The sequence below is a fragment of the Argiope bruennichi genome, chromosome X1, assembly GCF_947563725.1.
Source record: "Argiope bruennichi chromosome X1, qqArgBrue1.1, whole genome shotgun sequence".
Lineage (NCBI taxonomy): Eukaryota > Metazoa > Arthropoda > Arachnida > Araneae > Araneidae > Argiope > Argiope bruennichi.
In genome coordinates, this window is record NC_079162.1 from 23,144,493 (window position 1) to 23,169,217 (window position 24,725).

Here is a 24,725-nt window from a genome sequence, read left to right on the forward strand (position 1 = left end):
CGGAGTCAGCGGTTTAAGCCGAGTTTGTGCAGTAGTTTCTGAGGGTAAAGGCCCAAGAGTAGAAGTCTGACTTTGTCTTATATCTATATGCTTGGTTCGCTTGTGAAATACTGGATTTTCTGCTAATTGCTCCTTTGTTATCAAACGTACACATTGTATATGATAAGCGCGCTATTCATTAAGAAATTTACGTAAATACACAGTCTTAGTCATATTAATGTGACCACCACCTACTTTTGACGTCCACGTTAAATAACCAATCGCAGAAGGCACGAGTTATGAGCAAATTTGGTGGATATATAAAGTGTGTTGTAGGCATTCTGAAAACATTTCAGTTCTTGCTGTCATGAAGAAACATAGCGATTTACCCGACGTCCAAAAGAGCATGATCATTGGCTTTCGGGCCAAGGATGGAAGCATTTCCAAAACGGCTTTTTTTTTTTTTTTTTTTTTTTTTTTTTTTGTAAACTGTTCGCGGCCATCGGGGTAAAAGTATACCGTGCATGGTAAAAATGCACTATTCAAAATCAGCGTGGCAAATGTGGTGCACCACATGGGCAGAGATGAACGACGGCTGCGGAGATGCGTTCGGGCGAATAGACCTGTAACCGTTGAGCAACTGACCGCCCAAATGATCCATGATGCTGCCAACAGTGTCTCCACAATGATGGTTCAGCGAATGTTGCTACGTATAGGCCTCCACAGCAGATATCTGGTTAATGCACCTATGCTGATTGCTGTTCATCGGCGACGAAGGCTGGAATTTGTACGCCAGTACCGCAACCGGACTTCCACTGAGTGGAGACAGGTGGCTTTTTCCAATGAATCACGTTTTATGCTCCATCTGGCCGATGGACATTGGCGTATACGGTGTGGAACGTCTAAAAGCAAACACTCTGTAACAATTTCCGGAAGGTTCCAAGCTGGAGGAGGGAGCATTATGATCTGGGGAATGTTTTCGTGATATTCTCTGGGTGCACTCATAATTATGGAAGGCACGATGGATCAACACAAATATGTATCTATACTTGCGTACCATGTTCACCTCTACATGCGAATTGTTTTTCCTCAGGATGATGGCACCTACCAGCAGAACAATGCGACGTGTCATAAAGCTCGCAGTGTACGTGCGTGGCTCGAATAGCCCCAGGATGAGTTTACCGTACTCCTTTGACCAGCCAATTCCCCGGACTTGAACCCAATCGAGAATCCATCTCGATCGGATTGTTTGCACCATGGATCCTCACCCGCGTAACCTAGCGCAGCTGTCCATGGCACTGGAGCTGGCATGTCTCACCATTCCGGTGAACACCTTCAGGAACCTAATGGGCTCAATTCACGGTCACGTGTCAAGTACCAAACAAACCGTTCTGAGCATGTCGTGATGTCTGCCGATAACGTTGACGAAACCATTGTTTAGTAAATATTACAATAGCCGACCAATTATTAAAAACTGATTTTTTTTAAAAGATATTATTTTGAATTATTTTCTCCAAATTTTCTTAGTTATATTGTCACGTTTATAGGCTTAAGAAGAGAACACTTTTGAACAATATCACTTTATTTAAAGTCAACCAAAGACCTCGGTTACTACAAATGAAGCTCGTATATACATGTAGAATGTTCTAGAACATTCCTAGAACTAACTAAAGAGGAAATGACGTACAAGGATTAAGGAAATTATAATTTGAATATTCCAGAAACTTCTGGAAGAACTGAAAGGAAAATAAATAAATAAATAACAAATTTTTTTCCCGAGGATCGAACCAGCAATCTCTTTGCCCGCAGTCCGATGTTTTATCAACGAGCCACGGAGACATGTGGCTAGCTTCGTTGCATTGCTTCCTCTTCAAGAGAACAGCGTCTCGATGTTATAGACGAAGGTCCTTAGAGCGTGATCTTGTCATGGGTCCGGTATAGGGCGGGGTCGTCTTCTGAAAATCCACTTCGTCTAGATCAGGATTCCGTATGTCCTGTCCCACGGTCGTGGAATCTGAAAATATATCCTCTTGGGCTTCTGGAGCGTAGTAGGGCTTCATCCTCAGCACATGAACAATGTCCTTTGACTTACGTCTCCTAGAATTTGGATCAAAGTCCTGGACCTCGTAAGTGACCTCCGAAAGTTGACGCAGGACTTCATACGGACCGAAATAATTCTTGAGAAGCTTTTCGGAGCGGCCCACCTTCCTTATAGGAATAAAGATCCACACTAAGTCACCAGGCCGATACAGCACTGCGCGATGTTTTGAATTATAATGACGTCGGTCTTTCTCTTGGGCATCAAAGGTGCGGATTCGAGCCAACTGACGCGATTCTTCTGCGCGGGTTACTAGCCCCGTGACATAGTCTTGTCCTGTATCCTCGATTGGGTGATGGAACATAGTATCGAGTGTAGTTTCGGCTTCCCGCCCAAATGTCAGGAAGAATGGAGTATACCCAGTGGTGCTCTGTTTAGCCGTATTATAAGCAAAAGTGACGAACGGCAGAATTAGGTCCCATGTTTTATGTTCGATATCGACGTACATCGACAGCATATCCGCTAACGTCTTGTTGAAGCGTTCCGTGAGTCCATTCGTCTGCGGGTGATAGGCGGTAGTCATCCTATGCACCACGTTGCATTGATTGTTAATTTCGGCTACGAGCTTTGACTGGAAAACTTGACCTCGGTCCGTGATAATGGTTCTAGGGGCTCCGTGAGTTAGAAGAATCTCTTCCACGAAGAACTTTGCTACTTCTGGTGCTTCTGCAGTGGGAATGGCTTTTGTGACGGCGTATCGTGTAAGATAATCCGTACACACGATTATCCACCTATTTCCTTCTTGAGACTTCGGAAATCGACCAAGCAGGTCCATCCCTACACGCTCGAACGGGATTTCGGTTGGAGGTAGGGGAACCAAGTATCCGGGTGGTTTCAGAGGAACCGTCTTTCGTCTTTGGCACTCCCTGCAATGCCTTACGTAATGGCAGACGCTTCGAAAAAGTCGGGGCCAGAAGAACCTCCTCCGAAGACGATCGTACGTCCTTGAAAATCCAAGATGTCCAGCTGTAGGCTCGTCGTGAAAATGACGAAGGATTTCTAACCGCATTTTCTTAGGAATGACTGGAAGCCACTGTTTTCCGGATGGGTCAAAATTTTTCTTGCAGAGTATGTCATTCACTATAGAGAACCCCGAACTTGATAAATCTGGCGACTCCTCGCAAGCTTTGATATGCTGGGCCAGTGATGGATCGCGACGTTGTTCCGACACCAAATCAATCATTGCCGCCAGGGTCTCTGTTTTCAGCACGTTGTCGTCAGGCACAGGATTTCGGGACAGACTATCAGCGTCGGCATGCTTCTTTCCACTTTTGTGAACAATACAGACGTCATATTCCTGAAGCCTCAAAGCCCATCTTGCTAATCGACCAGAAGGATCTCGTAAATTAGCTAACCAGCATAGCGAGTGATGATCCGTAATTATTTTAAAGGACTTCCCAAAGAGATATGGACGGAATTTTGCTATCGCCCATATAACTGCAAGGCATTCGCGTTCAGTGGTCGAATAGTTTCGCTCTGCTTTAGATAGGGTCCTTGAAGCATATGCAATGACTCTTTCCTTTCCGTCTTGCTGCTGGACTAACAGCTCCAATACCGTACCCACTGGCGTCGGTATGCAGTTCGGTGGGAGCGTCTTCGTCGAAAAGTGCCAACACAGGTTGCGAAGTCAATGCTGATTTAAGGTCTCTGAACGAGTCTTTTTGAGCTTTATTCCAGCAGAATTTAGCGTCCCCTTTTAAGAGCTCTTGGAGAGGCTTAGCCCGAAAACAGAAGTTTTGGATGAACCGTCTGTAATAAGAGCACAGTCCCATGAAACTTCTTACATCGTGCACAGTCTTCGGTGTAGGAAAGTTGGTGACAGCGGACACTTTATCGGGATCAGGTTTCACGCCTTTTCCGGAAACAAGATGTCCAAGTATTTTGATCTCCTTGGCTCCAAAATGGCACTTTTTCGGATTTAAGGTAAGTCCGGCTTCCTGTATGCAAGAAAGTACGCAATGCAGCCGATGCAAATGTTCAGAAAAGGTCTTCGAAAATACAATTATATCGTCCAAGTAGCAGAGGCACATCTTCCACTTTAAGTGACGTAATAAATTGTCCATAGTTCTTTCAAACGTGGCGGGTGCGTTACACAATCCGAACGGCATTACCTTGAATTCATACAGCCCTTCACTAGTGATGAAGGCCGTTTTCTCCCTATCTGCCTCGTCCACTTCGATTTGCCAATACCCCGAGTGCAGGTCCATCGATGAGAAGTATTGAGCTCCTTTCAAGCAATCCAAAATGTCGTCGATTCTGGGTAAGGGATAGACGTCTTTTTTAGTAACTCTGTTCAGACGACGATAGTCCACGCAGAAACGCCAGCTGCCATCTTTCTTACGAACTATCACCACTGGAGACGACCATGGACTCTCCGATGGTTGAATAATATCTCGCATCAGCATCTTATCGACTTCGTCGTTGATTATGCGTCGCTCCACTGGCGATACCCGATAAGGTCGTTGGCTGATCGCAGGGTGGTTTCCGGTGTTTATCCTGTGTTTTACGTTGATTTTGCGGTTTTGGCGCTGTGGTCCACCATGGAATGAATCTTGAAAATTTCGCAGCAGATTTTGCATCTGCTTCCGCTGCTCAGCACTCAGGGTCGCGGCCATCATTTGGGAACAGTCGATTGGGTCAGTGTACGTCGAGACTTCCACATCGGCAAATGAAGGCACTTCGGTCAGAGTATTTAGGCCGTCGGTGCTGAAAGAATTAGCGTAACCAACACACATGCCTCTTGGGATGTAGCGTGCTTGTGTTTGCCCGTTGGCCACCCAGAGCATACCCTTGTTTTGGAAAAAAGAGGCTATAGTGGAGGGAATGGCAATTCCTTGATTGATGCTTAGACTTTTATTCCCTTCCACAACTAAATCAGTGGCGTCATGTACGTCCGGTGATTGCACTATAATACGTTTGAAGGAACAACCAGGTATGATAAAGTCCGAAACGGCATACAAGTTGAAAGTCTGAGGCGCCGTCTGTTCTTGAAAAACGTCATCAAATGCGAGTTCAGCTCGGCCACAGTCCAAGACAGCTTGTGATGCTTTTAAGAAGTCAAAACCCAAAATGATGTCATGGCTGCAATTCGGCATAACAATGAACTGGTAGGGCTGTGTTCGGTCATTTATGGTAAGTTGAAAGACACAAGTTCCTAACGGCTTTGCATAATTGCCGTCGGCGACCTTCAGAATAATGTTTTCCGAGTCGCTGAACATGACTTTCCGCCGTTTCCGCCGGTATGCTTCGGAGACGACAGAAAAAGATGCACCAGAGTCTACCAGCGCTTTGCCGGGATGGTCGTCAAGAAGAACGTCGATGCGATTCCCGTGCAATTTAGCGGCAAATGGAGGATTCTGAGAAATCGCGGCCTCACCTCCAACACAGGTCGCGGAACTTAGTTTTCCTCATTTCGGCGGTTCGGCGACTGGCTATATCTTCTGTAGGGAGACGGCGATCTATAACGGCGGGTAGGCGATCGTCCTCGACTCGGACTTGGTGAAGGATTTCTGCCCGTTTCTCGATTGATGTCAGCGGTACGATTGTATGTCCGGTAAGAAGTTGCGTCACGTCTGTCGTTCTTGAATTGGTCAACAAATGAAGATCTTCTATCTCTGCAATAGCGTACTACGTGACCTGGGCGGCCGCAATGGAAACAGACTGGCCGATTGTCGGTGGTACGCCATACGTCGGTTTTCCTCGGCATCTGGTTCTGTTGAGGCCATGAAGTCTGGGCAGGCCTACTATATATTGGTTGCATGCGGCGTTTAGGTGCTTGAGCGACTCTTCCCAAGTTTTCACGAGATATAGGAGCCAACGATTGCTCGATTTCCTCTCGTACGATGCTTTCGATGGATTGTAGTTCGGAATATTGGCTTTCGACTTGTGGTGCAGTCATTCTTTGTATTTCTTCCCGAACAATTTTGCGTATCAGCGATGTTAACGGTTGCTCCTCGTCCACGGAAGCTATGGGAATAACATTGGGTAAACGAGAAAACTTCTGACGTCTAATTCTTTTTTGTTGCATTTCCTCGATGTACTGGCAACATTTAATGAAATCGACTGTCGTTTTTACCTCTTTAGGTAACAGTGCCTGGTACACATCTTCTGCGACTCCTTTCATTAGGTGGGACACTTTTTCTTCGTCGGACATGTTTGGATCTATTTGGTTGCAAAGTCCCAGTACGTCTTGAATATAGGATTGTGTAGCTTCACCAGTATTTTGCGCTCGGCCTTTTAGACGATCTTTTGCTCGCCTTATATACAGTTGGGTGTCAAAGGTTTTTGTCAGTTCTTCTTGAAATTCGACCCACGAGTTCAGTTTATCTTCGTTATTATCAAACCAAGTCCGGGCGGTCCCATCCAGGAAAAAATATACATTAGCTAAGCAAAGTGTGTCATCCCATTGATTGAATTTCGATACTCTAAGGTATTCTTTCATCCATTTGGTCGGATCTTGTCCAGGATCCCCTGTAAAAATTGTTGGCTTTTTAGGCTCCCTTATTAGGGCAGGAGAAATCAGAATAGGTTGAGGTTTTTCTTCTCCTTCCGGCATTTCCGTGCGATTGGGCAGTTTTCGTGGGGCAACAACGAAAGGTCCAAATTCCGGAGGAAGATTTAAGAGTCTGCGGCTTCGCCGTATTTCTTCCGCTTCCAGACTGAGAAGTTACCCGGCGCCTCCACCAAACTTGTCACGTTTATAGGCTTAAGAAGAGAACACTTTTGAACAATATCACTTTATTTAAAGTCAACCAAAGACCTCGGTTACTACAAATGAAGCTCTTATATATACATGTAGAATGTTCTAGAACATTCCTAGAACTAACTAAAGAGGAAATGACGTACAAGGATTAAGGAAATTATAATTTGAATATTCCAGAAACTTCTGGAAGAACTGAAAGGAAAATAAATAAATAAATAACAAATTTTTTTCCCGAGGATCGAACCAGCAATCTCTTTGCCCGCAGTCCGATGTTTTATCAACGAGCCACGGAGACATGTGGCTAGCTTCGTTGCAATATAATTTTATTTCTTATATTAAAATTTTAATTAGTATTTGCAATGGAATTATTGTTTTTACATAATTAATTAATATCGCTTTTTAATTCGTTTGGTGCCGCTTTATTCTTTCCGTTCCCATATCCTCCCCCCCCTTTTTTTTTATCCGAAGGATACATTTTGACAAATGACTATGGCAGTGTTTTTGAAAAATTACATATGTTCTTTTTTACATATTATTTAAATTGTATTGAATGTTAAATCTTATGAATATAGTTCCCCCAGTTAATTCTTTTTAAAAATAATTATTACTCTTAGATTAAAATAATTATTTTAAAGCTTACTAATAAAATTATTATATATTTTTTCTTATGTAATTACTTTTATAAATATGGAGACTTTGATGTTTTCAGTTTGCTCAGAGGAAAGAACATGAAACTCAAATTAGTATATATTGAATAAATTATGTTTACAATTTAAAATTATGAAATATAAAAGGTGTGAAATAATAAAAAAAAATATGAAATGTGAGGTGTATACTTTTTTTTAAATCTATGCAACTTATGAATAAATAATTTCATTTTAATTTGTAGAAATCATTAAAGGAAAACAAACAAAATCAGGCTTTCATAATTTTTATTTACACATTACAAATATATATATATATATATATATATATATATATGATAGTTATTTGAAAAAATATGATCAAATGTATGTTTCAATGTACTCACTAATTCAAAAAACTATTTACTATCTATCAACATTTATTTTTCTAGACACTTAGAAATAATATAAACACAAGTATGACAAGAATGTCAATGTAAATGATGAAATCAATTTTATTCAATAGAAACATCCTAGATACTAAAGAACAGTTTTTTTTATTACTAATAGAAACATAATGTTGAACAATATACTTTTAAAGCAGAACATTTATGAAATTTTTTTAAATGCTAAATTCAGCTACCTGTCTGAATAAGGACTAGAGATGGGAAATATCGTTCAGTTGAAAGATTCGACTCAAAATCATTTGCTCACCATTTCAAGCCGTTTGTTTCATTTTGTTTGCGGACGAAAGATTTGGGGGTTGAGAATCTATACTTTCGTATTTCGTATAGTAGACTCTTTCGTTCCCGAACGAATGAATTAGAATCTTTCATTCGCAAACGAATGAATTGGACTCTTTAATTCGCAAATAAACGATATGTCTCTCGTTCTTTGTTTGTAACTCTAACCAATCCCCCTTTCTCCGCATTTTCTTTTGGGATTACTAAGTGAAGGAAAGGAAGGAACAGGTTTGTGACCTTCATTGCTTTTGAATTATTCACTTGCTTTAGATACGGACGAAATGTTTTCCTTTTAAATGCAGGAGATTTTTTTATTAATAAAATCTAAATTTTTAGTCAATAAATACTTTTACCATTGGCTTAACATAATTGTTGATGATCCCCAACATTTTTTTTTAGGGTGAGACTCGTAAAAAAGGTATATTCGTCGTCTATTATTAATTATATAAATATGCCGTTTTCTGAAATACTAAATTACTATTTAAAATACTGTTAATTGGCTTTAAAATAAATTATAAATTAAAAGGAGATAAAAAAATAATTTAGTATTTATCTGTATTTTTATGTAGCACAATTAAGAAAAGACTTAGCTATATGGATATGGGGTTTTATTTTGTGCTATTCAGTTTGGTACAGATTCTCTGAATGAATTTATTTATTTTTCCATTTTAGAGAATATAACAATAACAGTCTCTACATGCCTATGTAATTATAATATCTCTGAGGATGACTCTCTGGGAATTTGACACTTTTAAGTTATGTGTATTTTCTATGTAGGACTAGATATACATTTTTATAAATATCTTAATATGATAATGTTTATAGGTAAGCAATTTATAAATTGTATGATGCAAAAATGATTCAAAAAATTGTAGACAGAACCATTTGACTAGATCTTCCAGTTGACAAGTAGTTACTTCTTGAATAAATGGAGCTAAGAGAAAACTTTTCAGAATTTAAATTAGATCTTTAAAAAATATTAATTAAAATTTTACAATTTTATTCAATATGTTCGGGGCATATTATTTGACAAAACCCCTTTAAAATTGAAATAATGCCATAACATGCCATAAATTTTTAATATCATGACATAATTTATAAAATAATAAAGCAAAAGTTTCATAATTTACAAGTAAAATTTGCGCTTTTCTAGTGTTATAATTATATCATATTCTCTTTCTTTTAAGTTTCTAAAAAAAAAAAAAAAAAAAAAAAAAAAAAAAAAAAAAAACTGAAAACTTGAAAAATAAACTCTTCAAATTTCTTTTTCTCTTCCTGTCTCAATATATTCTTCAACAACAACAACAAAAAGAAATTGTTGTTTCCCGATAGAAACTGTCTATAAACAAATTGAAAACATGTATAACACAAGAACCGTTAGCAAATTTTTGACTTTCCCAGTCAGATATTAGCGCACTATATGTCCTCTATGAATATGTAATTAAATCAATATTTGACATTCTGCTTTATTCCTTTTCAATGTGAAATAATAAAAATATTAAATATCTAGTTCAAAGTCTAAGTTTGTTCTAAGTGTGATATAATATTTGTATGAAAAAAAAAAAGATATAATATCAAGAAAGTAATTACTTGAAAGAAATTCTAACCTGTTTTATTATAGATGTTAAATACATTTGCACTTTTTATAGACATTTTCCTCTTAATATAAATGCCTGTTTATTAGGCTATAGATCATAAGAAAGTACAAAACAATTTCCTACTAAACGAAATATAAGTGTAGAAATGTTTAGATAATTATACTTTTGAAACCTTTCTTTTTTTTTTTAAAGTATAGCGTATAGTAAAAAAAAATATTAATTGTAAGAAAAAATATTTAGAAAAAAATTCTTTCAATATAGTGTCTACATTGCATTTAAGAATAAATTTCTACATCTTTTTAATTATTAGCAAATGTAACAATAGGTTTTCAAATTACGCAGAAAACACATTCTAATTCTCTTCATTCTGAAACTTTTTTCTTGAAATGAAAATAACTGAACACACACACACACACACACACACACACACACACACACACACACACACACACACACACACACACACACACACACACACACACACACACACACACACACACACACACACACAAAGAAAAAAGAAATACAACTGGTTTTTACTTGCTAAATAAATAATGCTTTTCGCTAACAATGCTTGTAACTTCAGCAAAAAATCAATCGACATATTTTCTTCAAAATCTTATCTTAAAAATCAAAGAACATGTAAAACTAAAGAAAGAAAAATTTGGTCTTATATATTTTACTATAATGCTATAATATGAAATATTCCTAAAGCGTATAATTTTTATTTAAAAGATGTAACATTTACATAACCTCTTTCCAATAAACACTTTTTAAACAACTATATTCTAAAAATGGATTTTCATCAAACTATATAAGTGCACGTACTCCTCCCCCCCCCATTTCTGTAAATCACCTTTCAGTGAAAATACTCTGAAATCCCTTACTTAGAAACGATGATTTCAAAGAGAAAATACTTTAATCCCAATGGAATCGACACCAGCTCATGCAATTCTCACAAATTCCTTGATTAATGACGGAAAGAAGCATTAAACACTGCAATCTTCCTACAATGCCACTACCGTCCTTTTGTCAAGTGATACTACGACTCCTCTAACCCCCTCATTTTTTCCTGTGAACTAACAGCAGTTCTGGGTGCTTTGCAATCGAGAATAGCAAGTTCCCTACAATTATTCGCGAAAGAGAATAGCACAGCTTACCCAGTGGTTCGCGAACGAGAATAGCGAGATCACAGTTCTACAGATCTACAAACGCAAACGTCAACACGATCGGGAATGGCAGGGTTCCGATCCATACAGTTCGTGAACGAAAATAGCTGCATCCTAAAAGTCGTTCGTGAACGAAAGATATATTTAGAAAATGGTGTCCTCGATCAGTTCATTCACTTAGATAATCCGTTCGTTTCGATCCATTTGTTAACGAAGGATTCATCTCTAATAAGGACAGTTCCTGTTAGTGCCTGTAGATAGCTTGAGAGTGTATTCACAGGGATTGTTGCTTTCCGGCATTGGTTTGAGGAGATAAAAAAATTGTCCTGTGAACCCAAGCAACTTTCTTCATCTAAAACATATCGGTTCCAGGATCGAACGGATTCATTTCATGGTGATTCGGCGAATCCTGTTCACTTTGCAGTTTCAAAACCACATGTCCAGGAATGAACGATATATTCTACTCCGCATATTTGGATTGCAGATATGTCCTGTCGATAACGTCACTCATGGTTCAGTGAATATCAAAACAGAAACGGTTTTTTTTTTGTCATGTGAAACAGTTCTGCCTTAAAATGACATATATTTTGAGATGGAACGCTATGTTGTTGTCAGCATCAGTATTATTGATATTTTTGATTTTAAAAACTCATTGTCAAGTTTTAAGGAAACCTTATCCTGATGTTTTCAGAGACAGCGTTAGAGGTCGACAATATCCCAATGAATACTATGACAGATATTCTCCCAATATTCGTTACCACGCCTGGGATAGCTCTTCATCCGTCCCCATTGGTTTTAATTCAATCTATAGCGATTCTAGATGCTTAAAGAATAGAGCTCAGCAGATTAATGACGACAGCTCAGTTTCAGTTTCTCTAAGAGTAGGAGATGTTGTTGGTACTTATGTATATCTCTGTGACGGTCCTGGTGTATCGGAATTTGATAGACCTGATAACCGATTAAACCAGCCTCCTAAAATTTATAAGAATATTACTATATTCTTAGGCATTCCATATGCTCTTCCTCCTACACCAGAAGATGACCGGAGGTTTAGAGTAAGTAAATTTATTTAATTATTAACTGTTTGCTTCATTGTACAACATATAGTATATTTTTACAATATACATTTATTTATATAGTTATTATTTATTTAAATCGAATATATTTATGTGGGAAATCAAACAAAGTAGATCACTGGTATTGGCTTTTTGAAGATCTTGTATTTTCTTTACTTATGGTTTGATGTGCATAGATCAAAGAAAAGATTCTAAGCAGACAAAAATAAATAAACATAATGTTTTTAATATGAAGATTGCTTGACAAAAATTATTATACTTGTTATAATGTGCCTAATTTCTTAGAAATTGATTTATAAGAAACTGTTCCAACTATAAAGTTTTGATTATTCTCCTTAAGTATTCACTACTTACAGCTGAAAGTTTTTGCAAAAAAATAATAGGTCATTTGGAAGGTAAATCAGCAAGTGCTTTAAATCTGATATTTCCATTCTACTATGTAAATTTGCTTCTGTTTTTATTTTTATTTGAGTTGTACTTTGATTTATTGGGATTGATTAAGAATAATTTAAAAGCAGTAGTGGAAGAAGCATGCTGTTCAGAAATGTTTGATTTTTTTATCACCTTTGTATTTTTTAATTGTATTTGCTGCTGTATTTTTGTGATGTTTCTTCAAGATTATTTATAAGAGTGAGCTAAAATATATTATTCATATTGAAGGGTGGTTCTTACTTGCAGATGTTGTTTTCTTTTTTAAATGATATATTTCAACTGCTATTTAATATTATTTTCAGTTGTTTAAATACTTCGTTTCGAGTTGTAATTTAACTGTTTGAGTCCCAAGGAGATTTGAAAAATCTATCTGAAAGGGCATCTAGGAGTAACTGAAAAGTATTAATCAGTGCAACAGTATTCATCTTTTTTAATAGAAAAAAGTTTCAGTCATTATGATTGCATCTTTTATGCCTTGTAACTTAAGCTGAATCTAAAAATGTTAGTTGTGAGTTGTGCAGTATAGTTCAAACTGGCTTTTCTCCCAAAATACCAAAGATATTAGTACTACCATGTAATATATATTGGCTCTTTTCAGCATGGAATTGGATCAGACTAGTCACTCTGCGATGTACTCTAATGGTTAAATATATTTTTTCCCTTTTAGAAGTCGTTGCACAAATTTTAAATAACTTATGAGAACTTTAGATTTGAACTTACTTGCAATATATCAGATTACATCTAAATTTGTAAACCAACACACCCATTAACATTAAAACAAGGTTAAATGAAGTAACATTAAAAGTTTTATTATATAAATAATATTTAGACAGTTAAATTGTTCATGCTTTATTTATAGAAATAGCAACATTCAATTTTTGTGTTTTCAGCCTGCTGACCACAGTATAAAATTTAAAAACATATATGTTAAGATTATTTGTAATTAATTTGTAACTCATACACAGATTTTATGTTTAGTAGCCTTAAATAGATTTAAAGAATTATAGCATGTTGTCTCATTAAAACTGTAAATTTTATTACAAAATAAAATTATGGGTAACTGTCTTTTTACTATCCCATCATTTTCTAGTGTTTATTTTGTTATTCACATTTATTTATTGAATAAAATTTTCCCCAAAAGGATTTTTTTATATTGTTTTTTTATTGTGTTTAATTTATTCTATGGTTTATGTATATTGTTTATGTTAGTTATAGTGATGTACAATTAAAAAAAGAAGACATTTTTCAGCCACCTCAAGTACAACCTCACTTTGCATCTAAACGCACAGTACAGTATCGCAGTTCTTGCCCACAACAACCTGTATATACTGGAATAAAAACTGGTATCACAGATACTGATGAAAATTGTTTATATTTGAATGTTTTTTCACCTTCAGTAAGTGTTTTTTTTTTTTGACATTTGAATTAACAATATTCTAAACACGAAATTTATATATTATCTCATTTATTTCATTTTTTATTCGTATTTTATTTTTCACTATAAGTATGTGTGCATCTTAAAAAGAATTTATTAAAATCTTTCCTTTAACACAATATGTTCATTCTTGAACTCGGTTTAAATCGACTCTCTATTTAGTTTAAGAAAGTAAACAGAAGCCAATCACAATAAATCTTTTCAGCTTGTGTATTTTTTTCTCCTACTACACACATTTTGTCCAAAACCTTTTTATGTGTAAAATATTATAATCTAGTTTTCTTTCCAATTTTGCTTCTATCTTTATAAGGTGGCTTGCAAAATGTTAATTTTATGAGTATTAAAGTTTAATATTGCTAAAAATTTTTGTCTTAGCATTCTTATCGACTTTTGTCTCATGACCAACATATTGTCAATCAGTCTCTTTTCCCTCTTATTCTTCTGTCCATTTTAGCACCATTTTTTAAAAATATAATATTATCATTTCTACCATTAAAGTATATTCTCTGTTTATTATAAGGCAAATCATATCTTGACCTATGGATTGTTTAATCAACTATTGTGTATATTTAACAATCAGTAAAACCCTAATTTTTAATGAAAGTTCAAAAATTTGAACTCTAATGCATGAACTGAGAGCATAGCTAATAGTTTTTAAATGTAATTTTTCTACCGGAAGGTAACTAAAATGAAGTTCTTAGTTGCTATTAGAAACCAAAAACTGTAGTTTGCATGTTTTTAGGGTTAAGGTAAATTTCTTTTTTTTCCCAGATTTTATCACTTTGGCATAAAGTTCTATTGTAATTCAATATTCCCAAAATGGATTTTTTTTGTTTCACTCTATTGTATAATCACGGTCTATGACTTCAAAATAAAATAATCTTGATGAAGATGCACTGCTGGATGGACTGCACATTATTCCTATAGTATATGATAACTAACTTTTAAAGTTATATACAGTTGTTGAATTCCAATTTCTGATACATTCATTTCTGACATTTTTAAACCTATTAATCAAAAGATAAATTCAGCCTGAATTACAAATTCATAAATTTAAAAACATAATCTTTTTCGTTTTGGAAACTCTTAATTCTGTCATTGTACTGTCACATAAACATTCTTGTAAGCTTTAATTTTCTTTCATGTGTAGGAGAAGAAGGATTGGGAAAGAATTTTGACTTCAGAATCTCATAACTCTTTAAGCTGACTGTAAAGTTAAATCTTTGTTTTAAATTTAAACTAAACATTTATATTTTTAGAACAAATTATAAATCTGGTCTAAGAACTGATTCTTTCAATGAACTTGTATATACATTTATATACAGAAATATATATTCATGTTTTAATGCTTGTACAGGGTGCATAGCATCAGGAAAAGTGCTTAAATTTGAAAGCCACTTTTAAAACCTTAAAAGTGCTTGATTTTGAGAAAATTCCTTAAAAAGTGCTTGATTTCTCAAGAAGTGTTAAGAAAGCTTTTTGTTTTCCCACATATTGAATATAATAATTCCAGAAGCTTGATTGTCAAATTGTGTTTACCGGAAATGACAAGAAAGAAAACAACAAAAAGGAAAAATCTGGAGAAGGAATCCAAGGGTATGAATGCATATTGAGATATTGAACGCTTAATGATCCTTTTTTCTACTCCTTCTTTCTTGAACATTGTGCATTACTGTTTATTGAAATACTGCAATAGTTATACAAAAGGAAAAGTACAAAATAATGTATGTGCCATACTTGTTGCAATTCGAAAAACATTCCAATTTCATTTTATAGGGTTTTAAATGTCAAAGAATTTATTTATGCTGGGTAAATATATATTTAGCCTTTTATATATTATTAAAGATTAATACACAGATTGGTCTGATCAACGGAAAATAAGAATATAGCAGGATGAATTTGGTGTGCCAAAGAGATACATCGAACATAGATGAAACTGCTTTAAAATCACTTACAGTGAACCTCACTTGCTCTGGATTCGAGAAATATTTAAAAAAATGTTGTAACTGCCTTTTTTTTTTTTAATTTTCATTTTGGATCTAACTACCGAGATAACTTTTTTTTAACTTCATAAGTTGTTTGCTTCCATTATAATGAAAGCAAGGACTTATTAAAGCATTTTCATTTCTTTGTAAAATATATAATCATGTTTTTCTTTAAATTTTCTTAAAGTAAGTAAATAGATTAAAGAGTAGTTTTTTATTAAATTTTTGGAATGTTAAATGCTTAAAAAAATGTCTTTACTAAATTTCAGAAATGATAAGACAATTTTTTTATAGTCTGACCATTTTTGGATATTATAATTCTTTTCTTTTAAAACAAATGACCTAAAAAAATCATTTAGATCATGGCATTGCTCCATCATTAATTTCATGGTAGTTTTACCAATCTTATGATGTTAGCCATTCCAGAAAGTGTTAGTTCTTAGTTTTATAAGACTGTAAATAAAATTGCCAAATGTAATGAGTTAGTTTAAGAGGAAATTTAGTCTTTATATCACAGCTATGTTGAAGTTTGTTTGTTGTTGCAAGGATAAAAATCAAATACAAACTTTTTTGATCATGTTATTTTTCTATATTACTATGGAGATTCCAAAAAAAGACGTATCCATTTAAAGAAACTGGCAATTCATTGATTTTAAGAAATGTGGAAAAAGATTGCAGATCTTTAATGCTTAACCTTATAAAAGTCTACTTAATTTTTTGGTATTGATAATTTGATAATTTTTATATTTTTGTTAAAACCAGAAAGACATAATTTGTTTTATAATAGAAGATGAAGTGCAAATACAGAAATAAATATTGAAGTTTAAATAATATATGTTCAAAATTAATTAAAATAAAAATTCAGTAAAAACAATGTGTTATTGTAAAACAGAAAGCATTCTATGCTTAGAAAATACACAGCTTACTTATGCATACATGTACAAAGGTGCTTAATTTTCTTGATTAAGGTGCTTAAAAGTACTTAATTTTTGCTGCAGTTTATTACTATGCACCCTGTTGTACAGTTTGTGTACTTCTAGATTTTAATTAAAAGTAGTATTTTTTTTGATGTTCATTTTGTTGAACTGCAAAGCATTTAAATTCTTTAAGTATAAAAGTTAAATATTTTCTGTTTGATATTTTGGATAAAAATTTATTTTAATCTATTGATTGAAACTTCTAAGCTTCATTCATCACATAATCTTACTTTTTTTTTTATTGGAATGCATTACTGATTGTGTTGCTTTGTAAAATTTTCTGTCAAAACTATTCTTTATTCATTGGTTCTCATATTAAGTAACATATACTGTGCTACTTAATCTTTTGTCTAATATTTGCTTAATTCTTTTATACTTTAAATAGAAAAAGTAGCTGTAGATAATTTATCAAGGTTTAGTATATCTGACAAAATATTTAAATTGTTTTTGTTTATAAAAAATATTACTTTTTTTTATAAATATTCTTTGCTTTTCTGTAAGCTCATTTGCTACAGAACGGAATTTTTTTTTTATACCATGAATGACAAACAAACCATTTCATTATTGTATGGATGCCTTTTATGTTGTTTAGCTAATGGTAAAATGGCTTTTAATGAAGTGAATTATTAAAAAAAATTTTAAATGTAAAAACCAACTTCATAAATCATTTTACTAATTGTAAAATATCTGCAAGCTTAAAGGAAATCTTTATTTCCAGAGAGATTGTCTTTTTAAATAACTTTGTGATACCTTTTATAGGTTACATCAAATGAAAAATATGCTGTCATGGTTTATATTCATGGAGGTGACTGGGACCATGGTAGTGCTAATACTTTTCCTGCACAGATGTTTGCAGCATCACAAGAAGTAGTTGTTGTCACTTTTAACTATCGTCTAGGACCACTAGGTATCTTTCTAAGGAATATATATTTCTGAAATTTTTTTAAATTGGAATCAGATGTGTACAGTAAAATTTTAGTTTTCTGAGCTAAGCAAGGAGTCTAATAAAAGAGAATGTCAAATATTAGGGAAACTAAAAGAGAAAACACTTTTTATATAAAATTTCTGCACTGTTAAACTGAATAATTATCAAAACTCTAAGAATTTTTTTAAAAAAAATGAAACTGTATTAAACTAAAACATAAAGACAATTAATAAAAAAAATTATTTAAAAAATATATTAACAAATTTGTTCTTGTGGAAATTGATATTTATTAACATCTTTCTGTTTCATGAAAAGCATTATGTTTCTACTTGAGGCTTGCTGTTTTATTATATTTTAAGGTTCTTTCAGTAATATTTAATTGATACTTATGTATTAACATTCCAACATTACCTAACTGTTTTTCAATCTTGTGTCCATCATTTTTAAAGGTCAAACTTTTTGTTGGTTTTTAATAAATCTGCAGTCACCCTTTCATGAACATCTTCCTTAAAGTATTATCATATCTATCTTTTTGTATTGAAACGAGGAAATCTAAATGATTAACCCCTTCAGGATCAGCACACGGAGAACGAAACGCTGTCACAGAACCGAACGCTCAAAAGTGGAGCTCCGCCGTGGGCCCACGCAGTTTTCGCAGTTAAGCCTGATTTTACAAAAACAAAAAACAAAACAAAAAAAAAACATATAAAATCATTATTTTAATGTAATGACTACAATCTTACTAGTAATATTTGTAATATTCTACTACTTAATATGTATTAATATAAAGACTAAAATTAATAGATATGAATGAAATAAGTAAAACACTCAACTATACCCACGAAAACAAATAGCATACACATGAAAACAAAGTTATAAATATAAAAATTCTATAATATTTCACTCCCCCCCCCCCAGCAACAGCCATCTGAACGCACTTTCCAATATTCTCCTAACGAAAAAAACCAAAGCATTCAACAAGAACGTCGGAATCCATTTAAATCATACATGCATTTTTTTACCAATAAATTGTTTGTATTGTTGTTGTTGTTTCTGATCCCAAGTTGTATAGCTGCACTATACTACCTCCATGAAATCAAAGATCTCTAAAAAGTCTAAAAACAAAAAAGGTTCCCTTAAAATCTGAAAAAAGTAAAATTTAAACATTTAAGAATATGATTGGGGCTTGATCTGCCTTGCATCAAGGACATTCAGCAAATATCTTCCGGTCATGTTGGAAGGTAGGGGTTTGGTGTGTCCACTCAAAAAACGAGTGAGAACCGTTTGCTTTTTTCTAGAGATATTCAGACGGTGACACCAACCAGGATTTTTACCAAAGTACCAAGGGTGAGCAGATGGGACCCTTCAAAGTGCACCGGACTATCTTTTTGATATAGGAGATTTCAAAATAGGTTAGTGTTGGGTCGCCATGAAATATATCAGCTGAGGCTGTCTTAGCTGTTATCGGCTATCTCATTAACATTTAAACCAACATCTGAGGGGACCCACTGTAAGTGTGCAGAGTGTTCTGCAGAGAGCCAGGCAATAAGATCTAGATATTCATGCTAGTCTTATTCCCCACTTTTGTACAATGAAAGAGGTACTATATAGATGCACGATTGTCCGTTAAAATCCAAATGTCCCTGAAGACAAGTTCAGTGGACGTGTCGATATATTGAAGGCCCTTATAGATTGCAATAAGTTCGGACTTGAGAACATAACAGTTGTCAGGATTTCTAATCAAAATATCAGTAGCTCCTTCAGGAGTCTGTATGTGCACGCCACTACCAGAAACGCCGCCATCTCCTTTACTGCCATCAGTGTACATTTTCAGAGCCTGATATGGAATGCTATAAATTGTTTCTAGAGCCATTTGTCTAGTAAATTCAGGTAACTCTGATTCTTTGCTTACCCTGGTCAAGAGATCACTTTGGAAATGAATTCGATCAGGGCCAAACTTAAAATTCCAATAGGGCTTTAAAGAATGTGGTTCCACATCTTCAGAAGATCTTCCACATCATCAGACCCATCTCTTCTGCGAAGGAAAAAGGACTGTGTTTCTTTAAATGCTTATTATTATACCATGAATGTGAGGTAAGCAGAAGCTCTGTGCTGATTATTGTAGCTTTAGAGCTTGTTGTAATATTTTGAAAGGCAGTGACTTCTCAGAGAAAGAAATGGTAGATTACTCTCGTACAGTACAATATCATTAGGGCAGCTATTACGAAGGCCAGTAATTATTCTTGAAGTGCTTAATTGAACACTTTCAATTTTGTTTAAGAAAATTTTTGTTTATACCAATAAATCTATCAAATCTAGAACAGAAACGAATGCCTCCCCACACAGAAAGGTCAAAAGCCATACAATTAGACTGTTGTTTCATTCTTTTCGTAATGGGAAGGCAAAATAGAACTGATCAAAAACAAACAAAATACTATGTAGTGATCCCAAAACTGCAAACGAAAAATATATTTCCCTACATAAACCAATAAGCATTCCATCATCCCCCCCAGTCAAAATGTAAACAAAAACCCAGAGCAAAATAAATCATGGCCCTTGAAATGCCCAATCCTCTCGAAAGAGCCGAACACGTGCAATTACTTACATGTTTAAATACCCCGGATCAAGAAAAAAATTAAAAAAAAAGCTTAGAACGGAAAGCGTATATTGAAGATCAGCACTCTTTGAGATGTACTTCAAAATTATAATGGACTTCAACCGCCATCTAGTGCCATTTAAATAAAACGCTCCAAATTGAAATCACGTATACGTGATTGTGGGCTGCTGGAGTGGGAAAGGCTCGTATCATATAAGATACCGTGAGGCGGGAAGGGAGAATCGCATGATCACCTATATGTGATCATGGTCCTGAACGGGTTAAAAATGCATAGACACACACAAATGGAAACATGAGTGGTCACAATAATTTAATTACCATAGAATGTCTAGCAATACTAACTAGACGATTGCTTGGATGTTATGTGTCTACTTTATGATGCTCTGTAAGTAAAGACACAAGCAGTTATTTAACAACGAGAGCGAAAGTTAATTTGTACATTTTTCTATTTATGATTATTAATAAATTCAGAATGAATGTCAATGAAGATGGAATGTAGGATATATAGCATTGAAAGAAATTCTACTGTATTGGATTTTTAAATGGAAGTTCTGGCAAGCTTGACCAAATATGGTTCTTGTGCTATATATATATATATATATATATATAATGTAACATTTTTTTTGTTGAAGCAGAATGCAGGCTTGAAGACATAGGCGAGACATTGTATTTTTAATTTCGTTTTATTCTCTTCCGGGTGGCAGGCATGATTATTTACAAACAGAGCAGCAAAGCACAAAAACAGAAATAAAGAAGAGAAGGAAGAAACAAATGATCACTAGTCCTATATAACATAGGATTTTCATCCATGCGCCAATTCAATATACGTGGTGACCTTTAAGAAGGGCAAAGGATGTATCACTTTCACTTGATATGTAGATTTGATTGCGCAGTAATTTTTACACAGCTTCAGTGGAAATAATTAAACAGAAAGTGGAATTGTATCAGGAAATAAGAGGATGAAATTACTATGGGCTAAATTAAGATAAAGTTTTAGAAATTAATTTGGTTTAAATTAAAGAATTTAAAATATCATTATATATATATATATATATATATATATATATATATATATATATATATATATATAATATAATATAATATAATATAAAACCCAAATCAACCAATCATTAAATGAAAGTAGATTTATTAGTGTGAAATTTTGTTTCCTGCTCTGGAACTCAAAACTTAATTGATTTTTGTGCCTTCTGTTTTTATATATAATTTTATGTTTTTATGAATGGACAACATTTGAAGAGTTAGCAACTTGTAATTTAATAATCTCATTTTTTTTTTGCTTTATTAAAAAAGATTAGTATTAATATCTGCTTCTTATTTTTTAATTCGTATGTGTTAAAGAGTTTCAGAACCGCTTTGTTCTCAAGAAGTGGTATCGATATCCAAATTTGAGTTCTATCTCCTTCAAAATACTCTCGTAGATTTGTTGTATGCTGTTTCCAAAGTTCCCGTTATTGCTGGAATATGGACTTGAAGTCATTTTTCTTAAGTTGTGATACTATTTTGTGTTTATTTTAGAGTTCAGAAAATATGTAAAAATGCGAATTTTTTTCTGTTTTTTTAATCTTGTTTTTGAGTACTGTTATTTATCTTTTCTGATAATCTGCATGCCAATTCCAGATTTATGGCCAATTTTTGCAGATGATGCCTTTTTATTCTTTCCATGCTGCAGTTACTAAATGACTACAAAAAAAAAATCTCTAAAACAACTATCAGCATAAATGCATCTATGTGACATGACACATTGCATAATCAAGATTTAAGTCACTGTTGCTGGTAGCACAACTCTTTGATGCTTTATGTTGATGTTCTACATAGCTAGTGTAGAAACTTTTTTCATACTCTCTTGTATTTTGGGTTTCTTATATAATTTAATTACTGATCAATTATTACTAATATGCTATTCTGTTTTGAGTTCTCTTAATTAGAATGTCCACTCTAGGATTTTATGGAACTGGAGAAAATTCATCTGCTGGTAATTTTGGCTTATTGGATCAGGCATTGGCCATTGAATGGGTTTATGACAATATCGAAGCTTTTAAAGGAGATAATGAGAGAATTACTCTCTTTGGACCTGGAGTTGGTGCTGCAAGTGCTGGTATTCATGCATTTTCTCTTAGACTTGGAAGTAAGTATGCCATTCTATTTTAATCTGTATTTTTTTAATATTTGTATCAATTTCATTATTTTTACTATGTTTTCTTTGTTATTGCCATTTATTTTTCGACTTCATCTATTATAGGCAATTTGCATTTTTATGGGCAGTGTTTTTAATTGTCACATCATTGTATTTCTCTCTATAATACGACATATAAATGGTATTAAATTTCTTTAATAAAAATTCTACATTTGCTGTAGCAGATTTGATATAATGAGAGCATGTGTGTAAAATTATTCAGGGGCCTTTCTGCCTGTTCATTGTTATAAATTCATTTTGATTTGGTTTTGTTGTACACTGAGTAGGTTTTATTGATCCACAAGTTTTTATTGCACAAGGCAAGCACCTCTTGTGCCTGTGTGAAAAAACACCTTTGTGTGTTTGATTTTCTTTGAAGTAATCCTTTTCTTCTCTAATAATATTTTTGGGTTGAAAACTTATTTCCTTATTTGAATTTTAGATTCTCAGAAAGTAAATGAAGATTATGAATTATTCTGAAAACCTGGGATGTTTCATTTCCACCTTTGTACTGTAATATTATTTTGGTATCCATGTCTTGTTTTCTCTTCCTGGTTGTTTTGAAACTTTTTTATCCCTCTACTTTCTTTTTCTGACTTTTTTAAGATTTTGCCAATCAGTTGATGCATCACTTAATAAGAATTTCTTTTGACTACTGACAATGTCATTTTTATGCCAGCCCATAAATGGTATGTATACTGCATATGAAGTACTGCATAATCTGTCAAAGTAGTTAATTAATTGTCGAATTTGGCTCTTTTTTTGTGATATCTTTTCTGTAATACTAAAAATTGGAAAGTTTTATCTGCTGATTTTAGACCAAATTTGGTAAAGGTGTATGTTGGATGCTGCAGATATACTTCTTGGAACCTTTTTCTTCAAATTTAAAAATTTGAAGAAAAAGGCTCCAATGTTATGCAATTATCAAAGAATTTATTCTTTAATAACTGCAATACATTATAATTATTTCAATTACTTTCTTGCTAATGACTTTAAAAAGAATTATTGCATACAAAGTATTTTAAAATGTAAAATTTTATCTCCCAATGGTTTCAATTTGAGACCTGTAGAGTATTTTGTTGAATTTTAATCAACATTTTTGAAAGCATCATCTACCACTTAAAAGTCAGCGAAGTTCAATAAATAACATCCATTACTGCCTCGTTGAACGAGGGTCACAAAATATTGTTTGATCTCGGAAATGTGTGGCCCTTCGTTCTTGTCGTTATTACTAAAGGTTCTAAACTGATACTGTCCGCTATTCGCTTTAATATCTGCCTCTCTCCTCTTTCATCTGTAAAATTCCTGATGATGGAATTTCCCCAATATCTATTCTGATTTTTACAAACTCTGAAATTATAATCGGTGGGCAAGGTTATTCAAGGTATTTGCAGGCTCTTATTGACTGTAGAAGAATAAACAGTGGGGAAGGAAAGGGTTAACAGCTCTCTGGTAGGCAAAGCTTTTTTTGTTGTTGATAAATGCTGTCTTCTTTATAAACATTTTAAGTGCATTTTATGTATTAAGCACGTTTTACACATTTTAGAAGGCAGGAAGTAATCTTTCCTATGATATTAATGCTATGTGACTTTTTTGTAGGATTTTGTCAAATTTTTATCTTGTTTCAGCTTCTTAAACTGAACCAATCTATTAACAAACTTTGTAAGAATACCTCAAATATAACATAATGGGGCCTTAAATTTAAAAAGCATTTGAATGATTTTTTGCCCATATAAAAATTTTCTTTTATAAATGTATAAATTTATAAACGTTTTTTGATTTACGTGATTGTCTTTTGAATATTGTATAATAATGGTTCGAAATATAGAGATTATTGTATTCTGTATTTTAAAAAATTCTTTATTTTATTTTTTCGATATTTTTAGTAATATATGTTTTAAGATTGTTAAAAAAAATGTAGCAAGAATTTTAGACCAGTATTTTATATATAGCATATAATAATTCTGGACTTTCAAAAGAATAATTTATTTACATTTTTGCCTGCATTAGATTTTATTTACCAGTTGACAAACTTTTAAGTTTAAATTCATAATGATCTGTCTGATTTTGGAACTCGGTTTTTTCATCAAAAAATCAACTGAAGGTTCTTTTATTAAAAACAGTAACTTGATTTAAGATTTTCGCATATTTTACTTTTTATTTTCACAACAA

At 33.6% G+C, this 24,725-nt stretch overlaps 2 protein-coding genes across 2 annotated transcripts in view; one reads left to right on the forward strand and one right to left on the reverse strand.

Moving 5' to 3' along the window:
• Positions 1-5,456: 5,456 nt before the first annotated feature.
• On the reverse strand, positions 5,457-6,975 carry LOC129959558 (uncharacterized). The gene has a single exon (XM_056072468.1). The coding sequence runs from the start codon at positions 6,630-6,632 to the stop codon at positions 5,475-5,477; it is 1,158 nt and encodes a 385-aa protein (XP_055928443.1). The 5' UTR covers positions 6,633-6,975; the 3' UTR covers positions 5,457-5,474.
• Positions 6,976-11,419: 4,444 nt separating this feature from the next.
• Positions 11,420-24,725, forward strand: part of LOC129958593 (neuroligin-4, X-linked-like) — a 37,906-nt gene continuing 24,600 nt past the window's right edge. Inside the window, exons 1-4 of the mRNA XM_056071174.1 lie at positions 11,420-11,967; positions 13,670-13,816; positions 17,577-17,724; positions 22,320-22,505. Of these exons, the coding sequence (XP_055927149.1) occupies positions 11,488-11,967; positions 13,670-13,816; positions 17,577-17,724; positions 22,320-22,505 (961 nt within the window). The 5' untranslated portion in view covers positions 11,420-11,487. The remainder of the gene's footprint in view (positions 11,968-13,669; positions 13,817-17,576; positions 17,725-22,319; positions 22,506-24,725) is intronic.

What these genes read in the sequence shown, in the direction of transcription:
- LOC129959558 (XM_056072468.1), bottom strand. Translation starts at nt 6,632, where the DNA reads ATGCCGGAAGGAGAAGAAAAACCTCAACCTATTCTGATTTCTCCTGCC.